General features: G+C 42.1%; 1 protein-coding gene across 1 annotated transcript in view; it reads right to left on the reverse strand.

Moving 5' to 3' along the window:
• The window catches only part of msh3 (mutS homolog 3 (E. coli)), a 119090-nt gene extending 103724 nt beyond the window's left edge, over positions 1-15366 (reverse strand). Inside the window, exons 1-8 of the mRNA XM_071402374.1 lie at positions 15083-15366; positions 14715-14829; positions 11749-12020; positions 10978-11223; positions 10719-10835; positions 10297-10414; positions 9985-10124; positions 3311-3477 (exon numbers count right to left, since the gene is read on the reverse strand). Of these exons, the coding sequence (XP_071258475.1) occupies positions 3311-3477; positions 9985-10124; positions 10297-10414; positions 10719-10835; positions 10978-11223; positions 11749-12020; positions 14715-14829; positions 15083-15274 (1367 nt within the window). The 5' untranslated portion in view covers positions 15275-15366. The remainder of the gene's footprint in view (positions 1-3310; positions 3478-9984; positions 10125-10296; positions 10415-10718; positions 10836-10977; positions 11224-11748; positions 12021-14714; positions 14830-15082) is intronic.
• Between the last annotated feature and the right edge of the window lie 2341 nt (positions 15367-17707).

Genomic DNA, 17707 nt, shown 5'->3' on the forward strand with positions numbered 1-17707 from the left:
CGTTGACTACTCGTTTTGCTATCGCTACCTATTGCTATCGTTGACAGCCATTTTCATGTCTTGCCATAGATTTTCAAGCCAATTTAAGTCAAAACTGAAACTAGGCCACTCAGGAACATTCAATATCATCTTGGTAAACAACTCCAGTGTATACTTGACCTTATGTTTCAGGTTATTGTCTTGCTGAAAGGTGAATTTGTCTCCCAGTGTCTGTTGGAAAGCAGACAACCAGGTCTTCCTCTAGGATTTTGCCTGTGCTTAGCTCTATTCCTTTTCTTTCTATCCTAAAAAGCATCCTAGTCCTTAGCAATGACAAGCATACCCAAAACATGATGCAGCCATCATGATGCAGCTCCTTGTTAGAAATCTATATTATTCAATTATTGCACCCACACTGCTCGCGAGCATCTGCGTTGCCAAGGGCTGAAATAGATTGCGCTGAAAGTCCTGCCTCTCCCATCGCCTCATTGGTTTATAGAAGCAGGTACGCACGTGCCATCTCCTCATTGGTTATACCCACTTGGGGGACTGAAGACGAACGAGGTCAGTGGCGGTAATGCACCTAATTTATGAAAGTTGCCAATCGCAATATAAAGTCAAGAGAAGAAAAAGCATGGAAGGATGAGAGATGACTAGAAACAATTCGGTTGACCGTTTTATGTGTGGATTAATTGGTGGAGTATAGGACCTTGTGCATTTCAGGTAAATTAACAACTCAATGTTTATATCCCAGGACAAATTAGTTAGCAACAGCAAGCTAGCTAAATAGGAAAGATTAGCTAGCAAGTGCAAGCTAGCTAGCTTAATGTCCATAAATGTTTAATACTTTTCGACCTGTTCCCAAATTAATATAATTTGTTTGTTTGTTTTGATATTTTAACCTGCGTGTCATGATCGCGTTTGGTGTGCGGGTACAAAATACAATTATGCACGATGGCGCAGCCGGTTTGGGTTCCGTGTTAGCCTCTTAATTATTGCATAACGGTAAACCTAGACACGTGCATCTTATAGCATTCCTGGTTCCTCTCTAGGTTTTGGCCTTTTTTCCTAGCCACCGTGCTTCTAAACCGTGCTTTTACAGCTGCATTGCTTGCTGTTTGGGGTTTTAGGCTAGGTTTCTGTACAGCACTTTGATATATCAGCTGATGTAAGAAGGGGTATATAAATACATTTGATTTGATTCCGAGTGGTGACGCAAGGCTCGCAACCTTGGTATACCCACTGGGTATGATTATGGGCCTTATAGCGTTCACATGATAATGGAGTCAGATGGAATATCAGAGTAGGATCATAGACCCCTACACTAATTCTCTGTCATCGTTAGACAAAGTGAATTTTCACTATTCTACAATTGTAACATGTTAAGCAAAAATGTTCTCCTGAACTTATTTAGGCTTGCCATGACAAAGGGGTTGAATACTTATTTTCACCGTAACATTCACATGGGTAGGGTTGCAAAATTCCCCAAATTCCACCCGGGATTTCTGGAAAACCTCACAAGTCCAACACTGACATCAGTGTGTGCATGTGTATGGTTGCAAAATTCCTTTAACCTGGGAATTGGGGAAAGTTTTCCAGAAATCACGGGTGGAATTTTGCAACCTTACGCATGTGAACGTTACCGTGAAAATGTTAAGGGTCTTACATTTTAGCAGAGTGAAAGACTTGACACATCACCTACATTGGAACCCTCCCAGGATCTCATTAAATGGGCACTTGACAACCATGTGACAACCACACAGAGACTGTTACTAAGGGGCCTCTCTGGCTAGCCCACCCCAGAGACAAGGAAAGTTAACGTTAGTAGCACCCGGAGATGCTAAAACACATATCATCATACAGAAGATGATATACACACAATATAGGGCTCCTGAGTGGCGCAGCGGTCTAAGGCACTGCATTTCAGTGCTAGAGGTGTCACTACAGACCATGGTTCGATTCCAGGCAACCAGCCATGATTGGGAGACCCATAGGGCGGCGCACAATTGGCCCAGCATCGTCCGGGTTAGGGTTTGGCCGGGGTAGGCGGTCATTGTAAATAAGAATTTGTTCTTAACTGACTTGCCTAGTTAAATAAAGATTAAATAAAAAATTAAACACACCAGGCTAACCATATAAAACAACTTTCACACAATGCACATGAAATTCACACGGTCAGGAGAATGTGAGATCATCTGCTTTTTGACACACACACCCTCTTCAAGAGAAGAGAGGGCAGAGGAGATGAGGTTAAGAGATTCACACAGACATGGCAGAATGGAATAAGAGAGAAAGCTGTGAAAGAAAGAGTGAAGTCAGAAAATGAGAACAAAAAAAATGGAAGATGGAAAAAAATTGTTATAATGAAAAATGATTGAAAGATGAGGGAGAAAGAATAGAGATGACAGCAGGTGGGAAGTTGGTCAGAAGAGTGTGAATAGAAAGGGAAAGGAATTGGAGAGAAGGAAAGTTAAGAGTGCACTCACTCATAAATGACATCACCCAGAGACCATCAGCAGTGAGGAGTAAATCTTTACACCAGGGCTGCCCAATCTTGTCCCTGGAGTGCTACCCCCCCCCGGTAAATTCACTCCAACCCCAGTTGTAAGTAAACCGATTTGCTTATGAACCAGCTAATTATCAGAATCGGTGTGCTAGATTAGGGTTGGAGCGAAACCCAGGAACAGGGTTGGGCAGCCATGCTTTACGACTAGTGGAGATGAGAGCCTGACATTACCTTCTCCTCAGTGTTCACAGTCACTTAGAGAACGTACAACACAATGTTTGCTTGTTCACATTTCCTCATGAATTTCAAAGGAATTGACTGGTGTAAGAAATGTAGTGGAAACTCATGCTTACCAAAACAATGACTTTAAATTAACTCTGGGGTAAAGGGTAGATCATAGGAGCGCACCGTATCTCTCTCACTCGCTCTCTCTGTCTGACAGACGTTTACTTCCCCCTAGTGTTCAGCACATAGCACTGCCACCCAGTCAGAGATGTTACAACTGCAGAGGTTGTGCCCGAGGCTGGTCTAGCGGGAAACACCACCACCTGTAGTACACATGCACAACCCCAACGTGGGTTTAAATCCCAGCCCCATCACTATTCTGAATCTCCCTCCCTCTCATTGCATGCTAGGTCAGAGGAGAATCAGCCTGTGTAAGAGGTCAAATGTATGCATGTCTATTTTCCAAACCAGCCAGAAACTAGACTGTTGTTGATGTCCCAGTGTTTTTGGGAGATGCATCACCTTTTCTTTTGTAGAAAACAAAAGCTTTAGTGCTCTTCAGCAGTCTGAGGAGAATGAAACGTCAGGGTTAGAAGTTACCTGGCGGTGACGATACTCTGCAGCAGTCTGTGGGAGGAGTCTGAGAGGTCAGAGGGCACCAGGATCTCTACAGGGTTGACCTTTAAGACTCGCCCCTCCAGCTCACAACGCGTTGGGCCGTCCACAAAACAATCCAACAGCACGTCACCTGTACTGGGCTGCACCGCCTAACACACACACACACAGCAATTTTTGCTAGTCACTATTGGCCCGATTCAAAGATATACATTTCCTATGCACACCTTTCCTACGCACTTCTTAGTAGTTGTTATTCAGACTTACAGTCTCTTATGCAGGCGCGTAATGCGCTCTGCAAGTGTGGCTCTCTGGTGCACAATGAATACATTTAATTAAACCGCTGAAAATCTTCCCACTTGCTGGCGAACATATTTTCGTGGTGTTTTCATTCAACAGGGTTTTCAGGACACTTATCTTAAGCCATCCCTTTAAATACTGTTTATCTTTATTTTGAATATTGTCGACAGACTATAACTAGAATACATTGAGAGAACGGGTTAAGATATATTCATCTCCATTTCAGCACCAATTGGTAGATTAAATTATCTACATGATCAGAATATTTTTTTAGGGTTAGGAAAGTATTTATGGATAATGAAAAATGGTTTTCAAAGCCTTTACATTAGAAATATATTGATGAATAAAAAAATTGTGGTTTAATTCATAAAATATTGGAAGGTGAGAAAAGTGCACAATAGGGGTTGAATAATAGTCCTATAAATCTACCCTAATCATGGAACTGCAATGACAATGGTCCAGTCATTGTCAACCGTGCACCAGGCTCCAGGTTTAAACTGCTAAGTGTGGTCTGAGTTAAATAATGATTCAAATAGGCTGCAGGTACCAAATTATTGCACTACTTTAGCCTAATATTATCCACTATTGTTAGTGACCCTCAGGAACAACTACACAGACATAGGGAAAAAAGGTAAACGGAATGGAATAGAAAAATAGAGCCTTTACGCAGAAATGAAAAAGGTGGTTAGATTAATTCTGAAAGCTTCAATATTCAGTTCATCAATGGTAAAATTGGAAGTAATATACAATATCATTATAATATGGAGAATAGTATGATAAAATATACCCTAATTGCCCGCACTGATCATGAAACTGTGCAATGACAAGTGCCAACTCTTGCGCCGTGCGTCAAGTTCAAAGTAATGGTTTGAGCTCCATAATGATTTAATAAGCTTACTGTACATGTCGCAATTTATTTTGACTATAATTTGTAATTGGCCTTCATAAAATAGTATCCACTATTACTTGACCCTCAATAACAATAACAAGGAGGACAGCGTTTACTGAAGAAACAAATAAAAGTTAGGCTAAGTCAAACAAAGGAATTCTATGAATGTAAGGAAAGGAAACAAACACTAAATTATTAAATATGTATTACTTATGGTCGCTACCGATAGTGGCTAATAATATTTAAACTTTTAGCCTACAAATTGAAGAAAACTAGGGCTGGGAATTAACAGGGACCTCACGATACGTATTGCGATTCGAAACTGTGATTTGAGGTTCCAAACATGTCTGAGCAGAGTGACAAGAGTGAGCCATGAGAAAACAAGTTTTGACCAGTCATGGAAATAAGTGCTGTAAACAAATTGGCTCCCTATTTTTCATCCCTGCAAGTTATAAGGCCATACAATTAAAATTCTGCATAATGTAACAGCATTTCATACTTCACTGCAGGAAAGGGGCATACCCATCATGTCAAATCAAATTTTATTTGTCACATGCGCCAAATACAACAGGTGTAGACATTAAAGGAAAAATGCTTACTTATAAGCCCTTAACCAACAATGCTGTTAAGAAAAATACCTAAAAAATAATAATAATAGATAATTAAAACCTCTACAGGATCGCTGTGTCCCCCACGGGTTGAGCTAACGTAGCCTAATGCGATTAGCATGAGGTTGTAAGTAACAAAAACAAATCCCAGGACATTGGCAGAAAGCAAATAATGATTGTTAATCTAACTGCACTGTCCAATTTATAGTAGCTATTACAGTGAAAGAATACCATGCTATTGTTTGAGGAGAGTGCCCAGTTATGAACTTGAAAAGTTATTAATTAACCAATTAGGCACATTTGGGCAGTCCTGATACAAAATTTCTAACAGAAATAAAATGGTTCATTGGTTCCAGTCTACAATTTTGCACATACACTGTTGCCATTTAGTAGCTAAAATCAAAATTGCACCTGGGCAGGAATAATAGATTATGGCCTTTCTCTTGCATTTCTTATAAGATGTGTTTTTTTTATTTGTACCGTTTTTCTTCTTTGTATTATCTTTTACCAGATCTAAATGTGTTATATTCTCCAACATTCATTTCACATTTCCACAAACTTCAAAGTGTTTCCTTTCAAATGGTATCAATATAAATATCCTTGCTTCAGGTCCTGAGCAGTTAGATTTGGGTATGTCATTTTAGGCGAAAATTTCAAAAAGGGGCAGACAATAGCGAGGCTACATACAGAGGGTACCGGTACAGAGTCAATGTGCGGGGGCACCGGTTATTCGAGGTAATATATACATATGGGTAGAATTATTAAAGTGACTTATGCATAGATTCCAGAGTAACAGAAGCGTAAGGGGGGGGGGGGGGGGGGCAATGCAAGTAGTCTGGGTAGCCACTTTATTAGATGTTCAGTCTATGACTTGGTTGACTGGAGTCTTTGACAATTTTTATGGCCTAACTCTGACACCGCCTGGTATAGAGGAAGCTTGGCCCCGGTGACGTACTGGGCCGTACGCACTACCCTCCGTAGTGCCTTGCGGTCAGAGGCCGAGCACTTGCCATACCAGGCAGTGATGCAACCAGTCAGGATGCTCTCGATGGTGCAGCTGTAGAACCTTTTGAGGATCTGAGGACACATGCCAAATATTTTCAGTCTCCTGAGGGAGAAAATGATTTGTCGTGCCCTCTTCACAACTGTCATGGTGTGCTTGGACCATGTTCATTTGTTGGTGATGTGGACACCAAGGAACTTGAAGCTCTCAACCTGCTCCACTGCAGCCCCATAGATGAGAATGGGGGCATACTCGGTCCTCCTTCTCCTGTATTCCACAATCATCTCCTTTGTCTTGATCACATTGAGGGAGAGGTTGTTGTCCTGGCACCTCACGGCTAGGTATCTGATCTCCTTCCAAAATGCTGTCTCGTCGTTGTCGGTGATCAGGCCTATCACTGTTGTCTTACGCAAACTTAATGATGGTGTTGGAGTTGTGCCTGGCCATGCAGTTATGAGAGAACAGGGAGTACAGGAGGGGACTGAGCACGTACCCGAGGGGCCGCCATGTTAAGGATCAGCGTGGCGGATGTGTTGTTACCTACCCTTACCACCTGGGGGCGGCTCGTCAGAAAGTCCACAATTCAGTTGCAGAGGGAGGTGTTTAGTCCCAGGGTCCTTAGCTTATTGATGAGCTTTGAGGGCACTATGTTGTTGAACGCTTAGCTGTAGTCAATGAATAGCATTCTCAAAGGTGTTCCTTTGTCCAGGTGTGAAAGGGCAGTGTGGAGTGCAATAGAGATTGCATCATCTGTGGATCTGTTGGGGCGGTATGCAAAATTGGAGTGGGTCTAGGGTTTCTGGGATAATGGTGTTGATGTGAGCCATGACCAGCCTTTCAAAGCACTTCATGGCTACAGATGTGAGTGCTATGGGTTGGCAGTCATTTAGGCAGGTTACCTTAGTGTTCTTTGACACAGGGACTATGGTGGTCTCCTTGAAACATGTTGGTTTAACAGACTCAGTCAGGGAGCGGTTGAAAATGTCAGTGAAGGCACTTGCCAGTTGGTCAACGCATGCTCAGAGTACACGTCCAAGTAATCCGTCTGGCCCTGAGGCCTTGTGAATGTTGACCTGTTTAAAGGTCTTACTCACATCGGCTGCGGAGAGCGTGATCACACAGTCGTCCGGAACAGCTGGTGCTGTCATGCATGTTTCAGTGTTACTTGCCTCGAAGCGAGCATAGAAGTAATTTAGCTTGTCTGTTAGGCTCGTGTCACTGGGCAGCTCTCGGCTGTGCTTCCCTTTGTAGTCTGTAAAAGTTTGCAGGCCCTGCCACATCCAACAAACGTCGGACCCGGTGTAGTATGATTCGATCTTAGTCCTATATTGACGCTTTGCCTGTTTGATGGATCGTCGGAGGGCATAGCGGGATTTCTTATAAGCTTCTGGGTTAGAGTCCCGCTCCTTGAAAGTGGCAGCTCTACCCTTTAGCTCAGTGCGGAGGTTGCCAGGTAATCCATGGCATCTGGTTGGGGTATGTACCTACAGTCACTGTGGGAATGATGTCCTCGATGCACTTACTGATGGAGCCATTGACTAATGTGGTGTACTACTCAACGACATCGGAAGAATCCCAGAACATATTCCAGTCTGTGCTAGCAAAACAGACCTGTAGCTTAGCATGTGTCCACTTCCTTACTGAGCGAGTCACTGGTACTTCCTGGTTGAGTTTGTTCTTGTAGGGAATCAGGAGGATAGAATTATGGTCAGCTTTGCCAAATGGATGGAGGGATAGCTTTGTACGCGTCTCTGTGTGTGGCATAAAGGTGGTCGAGAGTGTTTTCCCCCTCTGGTTGCACATTTAACATGCTGACAGAAATGAGGTTAAAAAGATTTAAGTTTCCCTGCATTAGAGTCCCCGGCCACTAGGAGCGCCGCCTCATGATGAGCATTTTCTTGTTTGCTTTTGGACGGTGTACAGCTCATTGAGTGTGGTCTTAGTGCCAGCATCAGTTTGTGGTGGTAGGTAGACAGCTATGAGAAATACAGATGAAAACGCTCTAGGTAGATCGTGTGGTCTACAGCTTATCATGAGATACTACCTCAGGAAAGCAAAAACTCAAAACTTCCTTAGATATCGTGCACCAGCTGTTGTTTACAAATATATGGCAAGACTTGAAAATGGCTGTCAATGATAGCAATAGTCAACAACGAAATTGACAGAGCTTTAAAAAATAATAATATGTACACTACCGTTCAAAACTTTTGGGGTCCTTGTTTTTGAAAGAAAAGCTTTTTTTTTTGTCCATTAAAATAACACCAAATTGATCAGAAATACAGTGTAGACATTGTTAATGTTGTAAATGACTATTGTAGCTAGAAACATCAGATTTTTAATGGAATATCTACATAGGCCCATTATCAGCAACCATCACTCCTGTGTTCCAATGGCATGTTGTGTTAGCTAATCCAATTAGCCAAAAGGTTAATTGATCATTAGAAAACCCTTTTGCAATTATGTTAGCACAGCTGAAAACGGTTGTCCTGATTAAAGATGCAATAAAACTGTCCATCTTTAGACTAGTTGAGCATCAGCATTTGTGGGTTTGATTACAGGCTCAAAATGGCCAGAAACATAGAAATTTATTTGGAAACTCGTCAGTCTATTCTTGTTCTGAGAAATGAAGGCTATTCCATGTGAGAAATGGCCAAGAAACTTTAGATCTCGTTCAACGCTGTCACAGAACAGCGCAAACTGGCGCTAACCAGAACAGAAAGAGTGGGAGGCCCCGGTCCACTTGCTCAGTAGTGCACAAGTACATTAGAGTGTCTAGTTTGAGAAACAGACGCCTCAATAGTCCTCAACTGGCAGCTTCCTTAAATACATTTAAAAAAAGGACATTTCTAAGTGACCCCAAACTTTTGAACGGTAGTGTACATAGACCGCCACCCCTTGTTTTACCATAGGCTGCTGTTCTATCCTGCCGATGCAGTGTGTAACCTGTCAACTGTATGTTAATCATGTCGTCGTTCAGCCACGACTCAGTGAAACATAAGATATATGTTAATAACATAACAGTTATTGATGTCCATTTGGTGGGATATACGTGCTTTTAGCTTGTCCAATTTCTTTTCCAGCGATTGTACATTGGCCAGTAGTAAGGATGGCAAGGGCAGATTAGCCACTTTTCGGCGGATCCTCACAAGGCACTCCAATCTCTTTCCCTGTTATCTTTTCCGTTTCTTTCTCCTGCAAATGACGGGATGAGGGCCTGTTCGAGTGTCTGGAGTAAATCCCTCTCGTCCGACTCATTAAAGAGAAATACTTTGTCCAGTTCAAGGTGAGTAATCGCCGTTCTGATTTCCGGAAGCTATTTTCGGTCATAAGAGACGGTAGCAGCAACATTATGTACAAAATAAAAGTTAGAGAAAATGCAAAAAATAATAATAATAGCACGGTTGGTTAAGAGCCCATGAAACGGCAGCCATCCTCTCCAGTGCCATCTTCGAGCATAAAGAATACATGTTGATATGCTTTTCCATTTCCTACGATGACTGGTTTCACATTATTATCCAGTGATAAGGTAAAATAGATCTAAAACAATTGTTATTTGGCCTACACACACACACACAATCCCCTTATCCAAACTGATTACTCATTTACCTAGCTCTTATCAATTTATAAATTACAGTGCATGGAGTATGCTGTTATTTCTATCGCAAAAAAATTAAGTAAATGCTTTTTCCACTTGGAACCGGCAGGTTCGCTCGACTTTATTCATGGTTTCCGTGTGCGTAAAGAATACACTTAGAGAAAAGTGCGTAAAATGGGGAATGAAGTTCCATTTACGTGCACATAACTCGGGTCTGATTACCCCACATTGAGCCTGTGTACGTAGAATTGAGTGTGTACTCACCACCAGCCCAATGATTAGTTGTTTTCTGTGTTTATCCCAGGTCTCACTGAGACAGAGCAGGTAGCTCTCTGGAGGATCTGTCACCACACCATCACACTCCCCCTCCTCCACATCAACCAGACTATGCACTGGGTTGACGTCTGATACCCAGGGTCAAGGGTTAATAAGCACACTATAGTGGGCTGAAGTCATCACACACAGGAGGACACTACTGCAGCTGTGAGCAGTTGACTACTCTTATGCCCAGTCCATACATCACCTGTTTGGATATGGTGAATAACACAACACACACACCAGCATATGTAAGGATACCCTCCCCCACCAGTGTAGACTTTGTGTAGAGAGCGCTGAGTTGGCGGGTGAACAAAGTGTTCTTATTGACTCCAGAGGCCTTAATGGCAGACGTCTCTGTCTGCTTCACCACGCCCACCTGAGGTGAGAGAACCAATCACAGTCATTCAAACGTAAACCAGACACACTAACATCTGTCATCACTGACAAATAATTATTGTTCTTCCTAAATTAATGTCCGAGATTAATAGCATTTGACTGTTAATCTGTGGCAGACAATACCATCACACATAAACAAAGGCTATGGTGACATTTAACAGTTGTATGCCTAAAACATTTCACATTGCATTACTTAAAATACTCTGTCTGCCCTTTGACTTCGATAATGAGTTGCAACAGTAATGGGCCTGACTGGAGAATCTTGAATCTGCCCTGTTCCACACCTTGTAGCCCTGGGAGACAAGGCGTCGTACGTGAACGAACAAGCGGTGTGTGGGAATGCTACACGTCATGAAGTTATGGTCCAGGTGACAGAAGATGTTCAGCTGCTTCGCTGCTTTCTACACACACAAACCAGTGACAGATATTTAGCTCCCTTGCTGCTATCTACATACACACATTGATTAACACACTTCAGGAAGTTATAGTCCAGGTGACAGATGATGTTCAGCTTCTTCGCCGCTCTACACACACGCCTCTCACCTCTGCGTCCTCTCCAAAGAACCTGTACTTGTATCCACACTCCACAGCCAATAGAGCGTCTTTATGTTGCTCTTTAATCTGCAGGTACTGCTGCTCCAGAGGAGTGTACCCACTCTTAGAGATCCTACAGGGGGCACTGGTCACAGAGACTTCACCCCCTACTCCTGGAGGAGTCTTCATTACACCCCCCCTTCTTCTTCTTCTTCCTCCTTCTCCTGGCTTGGCAAACTGAATGAGGCTGAGGGCCTGGGAAGGATCACAACAATAACGTTTCCATTTAAAGCTGCAATATGTAACTTTTTGGGTGACATGACCAAATTCACATAGAAATGTGTGTTATAGATGTGTCATTCTCATTGAAAGCAAGTAAGAAGCAAATTCACATAGAAATGTGTGTTATAGATGTGTCATTCTCATTGAAAGCAAGTAAGAAACGTTAGATATGTTATATGTGTACTATGCTTCCTGTTCTTAAGTTGAATTTTTGCATCTTTTACTTTCGGTTTTGTACAGCAGCTTCAAACAGCTGAAAATACAATATTTTTGGTTATGGAGAACATATTTCACAGCAGTGTAGATGGTACAATGATTCTTTACACTATACTTGCTTCTTTTGTCACAAACTGAAATTAAGCAAACTATTAGAATTTTAGCAACTAGTTAATGCCGGAGCGATTTCTACATAGTGCAACTTTAACATTCAGTTTCAAACTCACAGAATACAATTAATTAGGAGAAAATCAAAAGAGAAAGGTGATGATGATCTCCTACCTGTTTTTTGGTTGATGGCTCTGGACTCCGCCACTCCTCTTCTTCGCTTTTCTGTCTCTCTTTATCGCCAGTCATTTCTCTGTGGGCCACAGCCTCCCTACCTCCTACATCCCCAGGCCCCTTACCTCCATGAGCACACCCATCGCCTACATCACCAGGCCTACCACCTGCATCCCCAGGCCTGCCACCCGCAGGGCAGACGAAGCCCTTCAGTCTCTCCAGGGTGGAAGAGGAGAGGCTGCCTGCCCCTCGAGAGGAGGGGGCCCTGATTTCTGATAGAAGAAAGGGATAAGAGTTGAAATGAAAACTGGTAGTGGCTGTGTAAACAAACAAAGTGTGGATTGCAGGCAAATTGAATTATTTCAAAGTAAGTACATATTTATACACTCTCCTTCAAGGTAAATCATTTTCTGATTTGGGTTAACATTTTCAAGGGGGTGCCTACTATAATTCTGAGTGTGGACTGGACAAGCCTCCACTCTCTAATTTGAAGCTTTCAAAATAGTTAACAGCTCCTTTACATGTCAGAATGTTGAATAAACTTCATTTGAAGTTAGTATGCATAGTGTCCACTGATTTCATCCTTATATTGTTGGAAATTTGAAATAAAATATCCACAGGATAGTATTATTAATCGCACTTCAAAATGTGTGTTTCTGAGCGTGGCTCTAACAGCTTGTTAGTTAATCATGTGCACACGCAAGTACATGCACGGATACACGTGCACAACGTAAGTACATGCACACATACCTACCAAGCTCTTGTAGGTGTTTATATGGTTTTGCCCATGTGCCAGGAGATTGAAATCTCAACGGCAGTACCAGTGTTTTGAAAAGTTGGTTTAATAATACTTTCCTGTGGATATTTTGTATAAAATGTTCAGAGGCATAAGGACCAACTGCCCAGACAAACGGTAGAGTAAGCTCAAATAACATTTTATTCATCATTCTGGCTTATAGCAGTTGTCAGAGGAAACAACTACCTGTTGTTGTTGTCTTACCCGTTGTTGTCTTAGCTAGCCCTCCCAATCAATACCTGTGATTGCTTTATGCCTCGCATTAGGTCTCTCTCGAATGTCAATATGCCTTGTATACTGTTGTTTAGGATAGTTATCATTGTTTTAGTTTACTGCGGAGCCCCTAGTCCGACTCAACATGCCACAGATACCTCTTTTGTCCCACCTCCCACACATGCGGTGACCTCACCCAGCATAACTAGTGCGTCCAGAGATGCAACCTCTCTTATCTTCACTCAATGCCTAGGTTTACCTCCACTGTACCCGCACCCTACCATACCCGTCTGTACATTATGCCCTGAATCAATCCTACCACGCCCAGAAATCTGCTCCCTTTATTCTTTGTCCCCAACGCACTAGACGACCAGTTTTGAAAGCCTTTAGCTGTACCCTCATCCTACTCCATCTCTGTTCCTCGGGTTAACCCAGGCCCTGCGTGTCCCCAGGCGCTCTCATTTGTTAACTTCTGTAATAGCCTGCAAAGTTCTGTCATACTTTCCAGGTCTATCTATGCCCAAACAGTTCGAGCATCTAATTAAAAAAATTAATCTCTCCAGAAATAAGTCTCTCACTGTTGCCACCAGTTATAGACCCCCCTCAGCTCCCAGCAATGCCCTGGACACCATATGTGAATTGATTGCCCCCCATCTATCTTCAGAGTTCGTTCTGTTAGGTGACCTAAACTGGGATATGCTTAACACCCCAGCAGTCCTACAATCTAAGCTAGATGCCCTCAATCTCACACAAATTATCAAGGAACGCACCAGGTACAACTCCAAATCCGTAAACATGGGCACCCTCATAGATATTATCCTGACCAACTTGTCCTCCAAATACACCTCTGCTGTTTTCAATCAGGATCTCAGCAATCACTGCCTCATTGCCTGCATCCGCTATGGGTCTGCGGTCAAACGACCACCACTCATCACTGTCAAACTCTCCCTAAAACACTTCTGTGAGCAGGCCTTTCTAATCGACCTGGCCCAGGTATCCCGTCAGTAGAGGATGCCTGGTCATTCTTTAAAAGTAATTTCCTCACCACCTTAAATAAGCATGCCCCTTTCAAGAAATGTAGAACTAAGAACAGATATATCCCTTGGTTCACTCCAGACCTGACTGCCCTCGACCAGCACAAAAACATCCTGTGGCAGACTGCACTAGCATCGAATAGTCCCCTCGATATGCAACTTTTCAGGGAAGTCAGGAACCAATACACGCAGTCGGTCAGGAAAGCAAAGACTAGCTTTTTCAAACAGAAATTTGCATCCTGTAGCTCTAACTCCAAAAAGTTTTGGGACACTGTAAAGTCCATGGTGAATAAGAGCACCTCCTCCCAGCTGCCCACTGCACTTTAGAAAGAAAGGGTCCAGATTGTCTAGCCCAGCTGATTTGTACGGGTCCAGGTTTTGCAGCTCTTTCAGAACATCTGCTGTCTGGTTTTGGGTGAAGGAGAAGCTGGGGAGGCTTGGGCAAGTAGCTGCGGGGGGTGCGGAGCTAAATATACTTTTTTTCTATTGTGTTATTGACTGTACGTTTGTTTATTTCATGTGTAACGCTGTGTTGTTGTTTTTGTCGCACTGCTTTGCTTTATCTTGGCCAGGTCGCAGTTGTAAATGAGAACTTGTTCTCAACTGGCCTACCTGGTTAAATAAAGGTTAAATACAATTTTAAAAAATAAAAACATTCCAAGTAATTATATTGCTTTGTTTCAGACTGAGACCTTGCTATCAAGTCTGATGTATTATGGTGCTTTCAAGACAACTCTGAAAATCGGAACCTCTGATAAACGTATGCAAAGAAAAAAAACGTAAAGCTTCCTATTGGTTGATTTTGATACTTCCCAAGTGGGAAACCCAGTGCTTATCTTTCTCAACGAGTTTCCAAGTCAGAAATGTCAGCGTTTCCGGGTTCCGAGTTGTCTTGAACACGGCATTTGGCAATGGGTGCTCACCAGCGACACGCCAGGATATGACCTCACAGCTCATGTCCTCCTTTTCCTGCCCATTATGGGCCAATTTGGCTCGTTTCCATAATGACCCATCATTATTATTCGGAGAATGCTTATGCTGCACAATACAGAGAACACAGTAGAGGGAAATAGAAAACAACTTAATTCATAGTGTGCAACACAATACCATTGATATAGATGTGTGTGAGAGCGACAAAGGAAGTAACGTTAGCTAACAACAATAGTTACATGCAAAGTATAAAGCCATTGCTTTCTCACAACTCTGTCATGCACTTTGATTGAGCTATGTCTGAGTTAAATGCTTTCTTTGTATACAGTTACACAATAACATTCGCAGTCTGTGTCCTTACCTTTCCTCTAGGTCCAGGTTTCAGCCTAGCGCATAGCTCAACAGAGTTACCGATAATACCGGATTGAACGTTTCTGTCAGGGGCACTTCTGCTCAACCCGCCGAAGTAGCTACTTATGGATGTCTGGGTAGTGCAGGACTTCTTGATTGATTTAGGCATTTTCACAGATAATTTGCGAATATAAAGTCTCATGCACAACGAAAAATTATTTGCATGCTTTGTTTCATCTTCGATATTTGCGAATATGCGGGTCTCTTCCTCGCTTCTTCTTCTTTAAATGTGTATTGGCGGATGGCAACCAACTGAAAGGTATATACAGCGCTACCTATCGACCACTGTTAAGGAGTGCGAATTCTCATTTTGTGAGACGAAAAAGGGAAGAAAAAATGCCCCAGGAGGCTGCTGGGTGCACCCGATAAGCCACCAATCACCCCATTAAAAGGTGGAAACATCTTACCAATCACACAATTCATATGGTAAATGTGGTATCCCACACGCCACGCGAATCACTGAAAAGTGATTCAAACCACACATCGTACTGTGTAATACGCGACCCTTTCAACGGTGATTTTAACTGAGACTAAGTGCACATTTTCACTATAGAAGCCACACCCAAACTTTTCCCGGGAGTTTTTAGAGACAAATTCCTTGGTTTCGCGTGAAATTGCATTTGAGCTGTATTTACAAATATTTACCATACAGGTAAGGAAAGTTCTTCTACAACTGAATTATGTCATTGGCAAGTATGGTTCTTATAAAAGCAGGATTTACTTATAACTGTTTAGACACTGATTTTCATAATTGCATAGTATCTGAGCTGGCTAATATCACCTAAAGCATGTTAGTTACAGTAGCTAGCTATAAAAAGATTAACTAGCTATCCTCATCACGTTGTAGCTAAATATAATTTATTTGTTCCCATTCTAGTCTGTTCCCACTCAATGATGACATCTCCCATCACTCAAGGTATGTTAAACAATTCCCTTCAATGTTTGTCTCAAAAGAATAAGTAAAACACTACAACAGGTGAAATATTTAGTCAGATTAGCTAGCTACTTGTCATTTGTTTTTTATAGAAGAAATCAGCCGTTTCTAGATCCATTTTTGGACTTTTAAATTAATGATATGTACCCATTGAGTCTTGAATAAATAACTTACCTTGTGACCTTATTTCAACTGTCATACCCCACCAGAACCCCAAATAAAAGCTTGTTTTACTCGTGTTTGTTAACAAAGTAAATGTAAACAAACACTGTATAGCCTCAAGCTGTAGCATTGATGGTCAGTCCTTGCATCCATAGCCCTTGCTATGAATTTGAGTGGTCACATTTCTCCAGCCCCGTCCCATAGCTTTTTAACCAAACAGGAGCATGGTAGATGCATTATTGTTTCTACTGCTGATTGCAGCTTTAAGTGCTTTTCATTTGCTTCATATTGTAACCTGCAATAGGCTCTATGTGACTGCAGTATAATGAAAAGACTGGCTCCTACTACAATGACCAAGGGCTTTTGGTCTTGCTGGCAAAGGCTAACTACCTTTCAATTAGACCAAAAGGCCTGAAGGCTCTTGTTCAAAGACTAGGAAACACTTGCATGTTGCAATTTAATATTTCATATATCTTTGTTGTTGTAGGAAGAAACCTCATAACTGCTAACATCAGGGGTACCCTTGTGTCTTATCATGAACGGGGTATGAAAAGGAGGTCCTCAGCCCTGGTGACTGACGCTGCTGCGGCTACAGGACTACATGTGTCTGTAGTTAAGATATGAAATGGAGGGAAGGGGTGAGAGGGAGATGGAATTAGGGGCATGTGACAACAGGGTTGGTGGATTTTGAGGGGTTAGTGGAAAGGGGGTTTGGGGGGACAAATTGATTTTGGGGAAATAAATAGGCTGCGTTCTGATACCCTGCATCCAGAAGTGTTCACACTTTCATTTCACCTCATGCATTTAAAAGCATTGGATTGGTGCAAGCATAATGGGGAGACATTCCACCACAGCACAAGACAACTGAACGACCCCATGCCAAGTGTTTTCTTTCCTAACCCCCTGTATTATTAAAATATTGTGAAATAAAGAATAAGCAATCCACCACCTAAAACACTGCAGATTAGGCAGGATCAGGCAACAGTGTAAAATCATGTTTAATTACGGTACTGTAAACTGCATTTTATCAACACCGAAGTTATACAATGTTATGCTTGAATGTTTTTAGTTGAGTTACATCTAACGACAATGCTTTCCTTTCTAATTACAGAACTGGATTGGTAACTATGGGTGTTCACTTAATACCTCCTGCAACACCCGGCGACGCAAAGCTGCTGGTTATAAGCGCAGTGTGTCTGTCTATAACTTGTTTTGTGCAGAGGTGCTTAAGGGTAAAGGTATATATTCTCAGATTAATGTTTATTCCAACATAAAAAATGTAGTCCTACATTCAGATGTGAAATGTTGATAATTCCTCTATCACTTTCACCTCTCCATTCAATAATGCGTCTTTCCACAGGAATCATTAGTTAGTCAGAAAAATATCATATAGTCCTCATTTCAAATAAGACTGTTTCCCGCTGGATTATTTTTAAAGTAAGAGTATTATTTAAATAATGATATTAACTGATAATACCA

This window comes from Salvelinus alpinus, chromosome 5 (assembly GCF_045679555.1).
Source record: "Salvelinus alpinus chromosome 5, SLU_Salpinus.1, whole genome shotgun sequence".
NCBI lineage: Eukaryota > Metazoa > Chordata > Actinopteri > Salmoniformes > Salmonidae > Salvelinus > Salvelinus alpinus.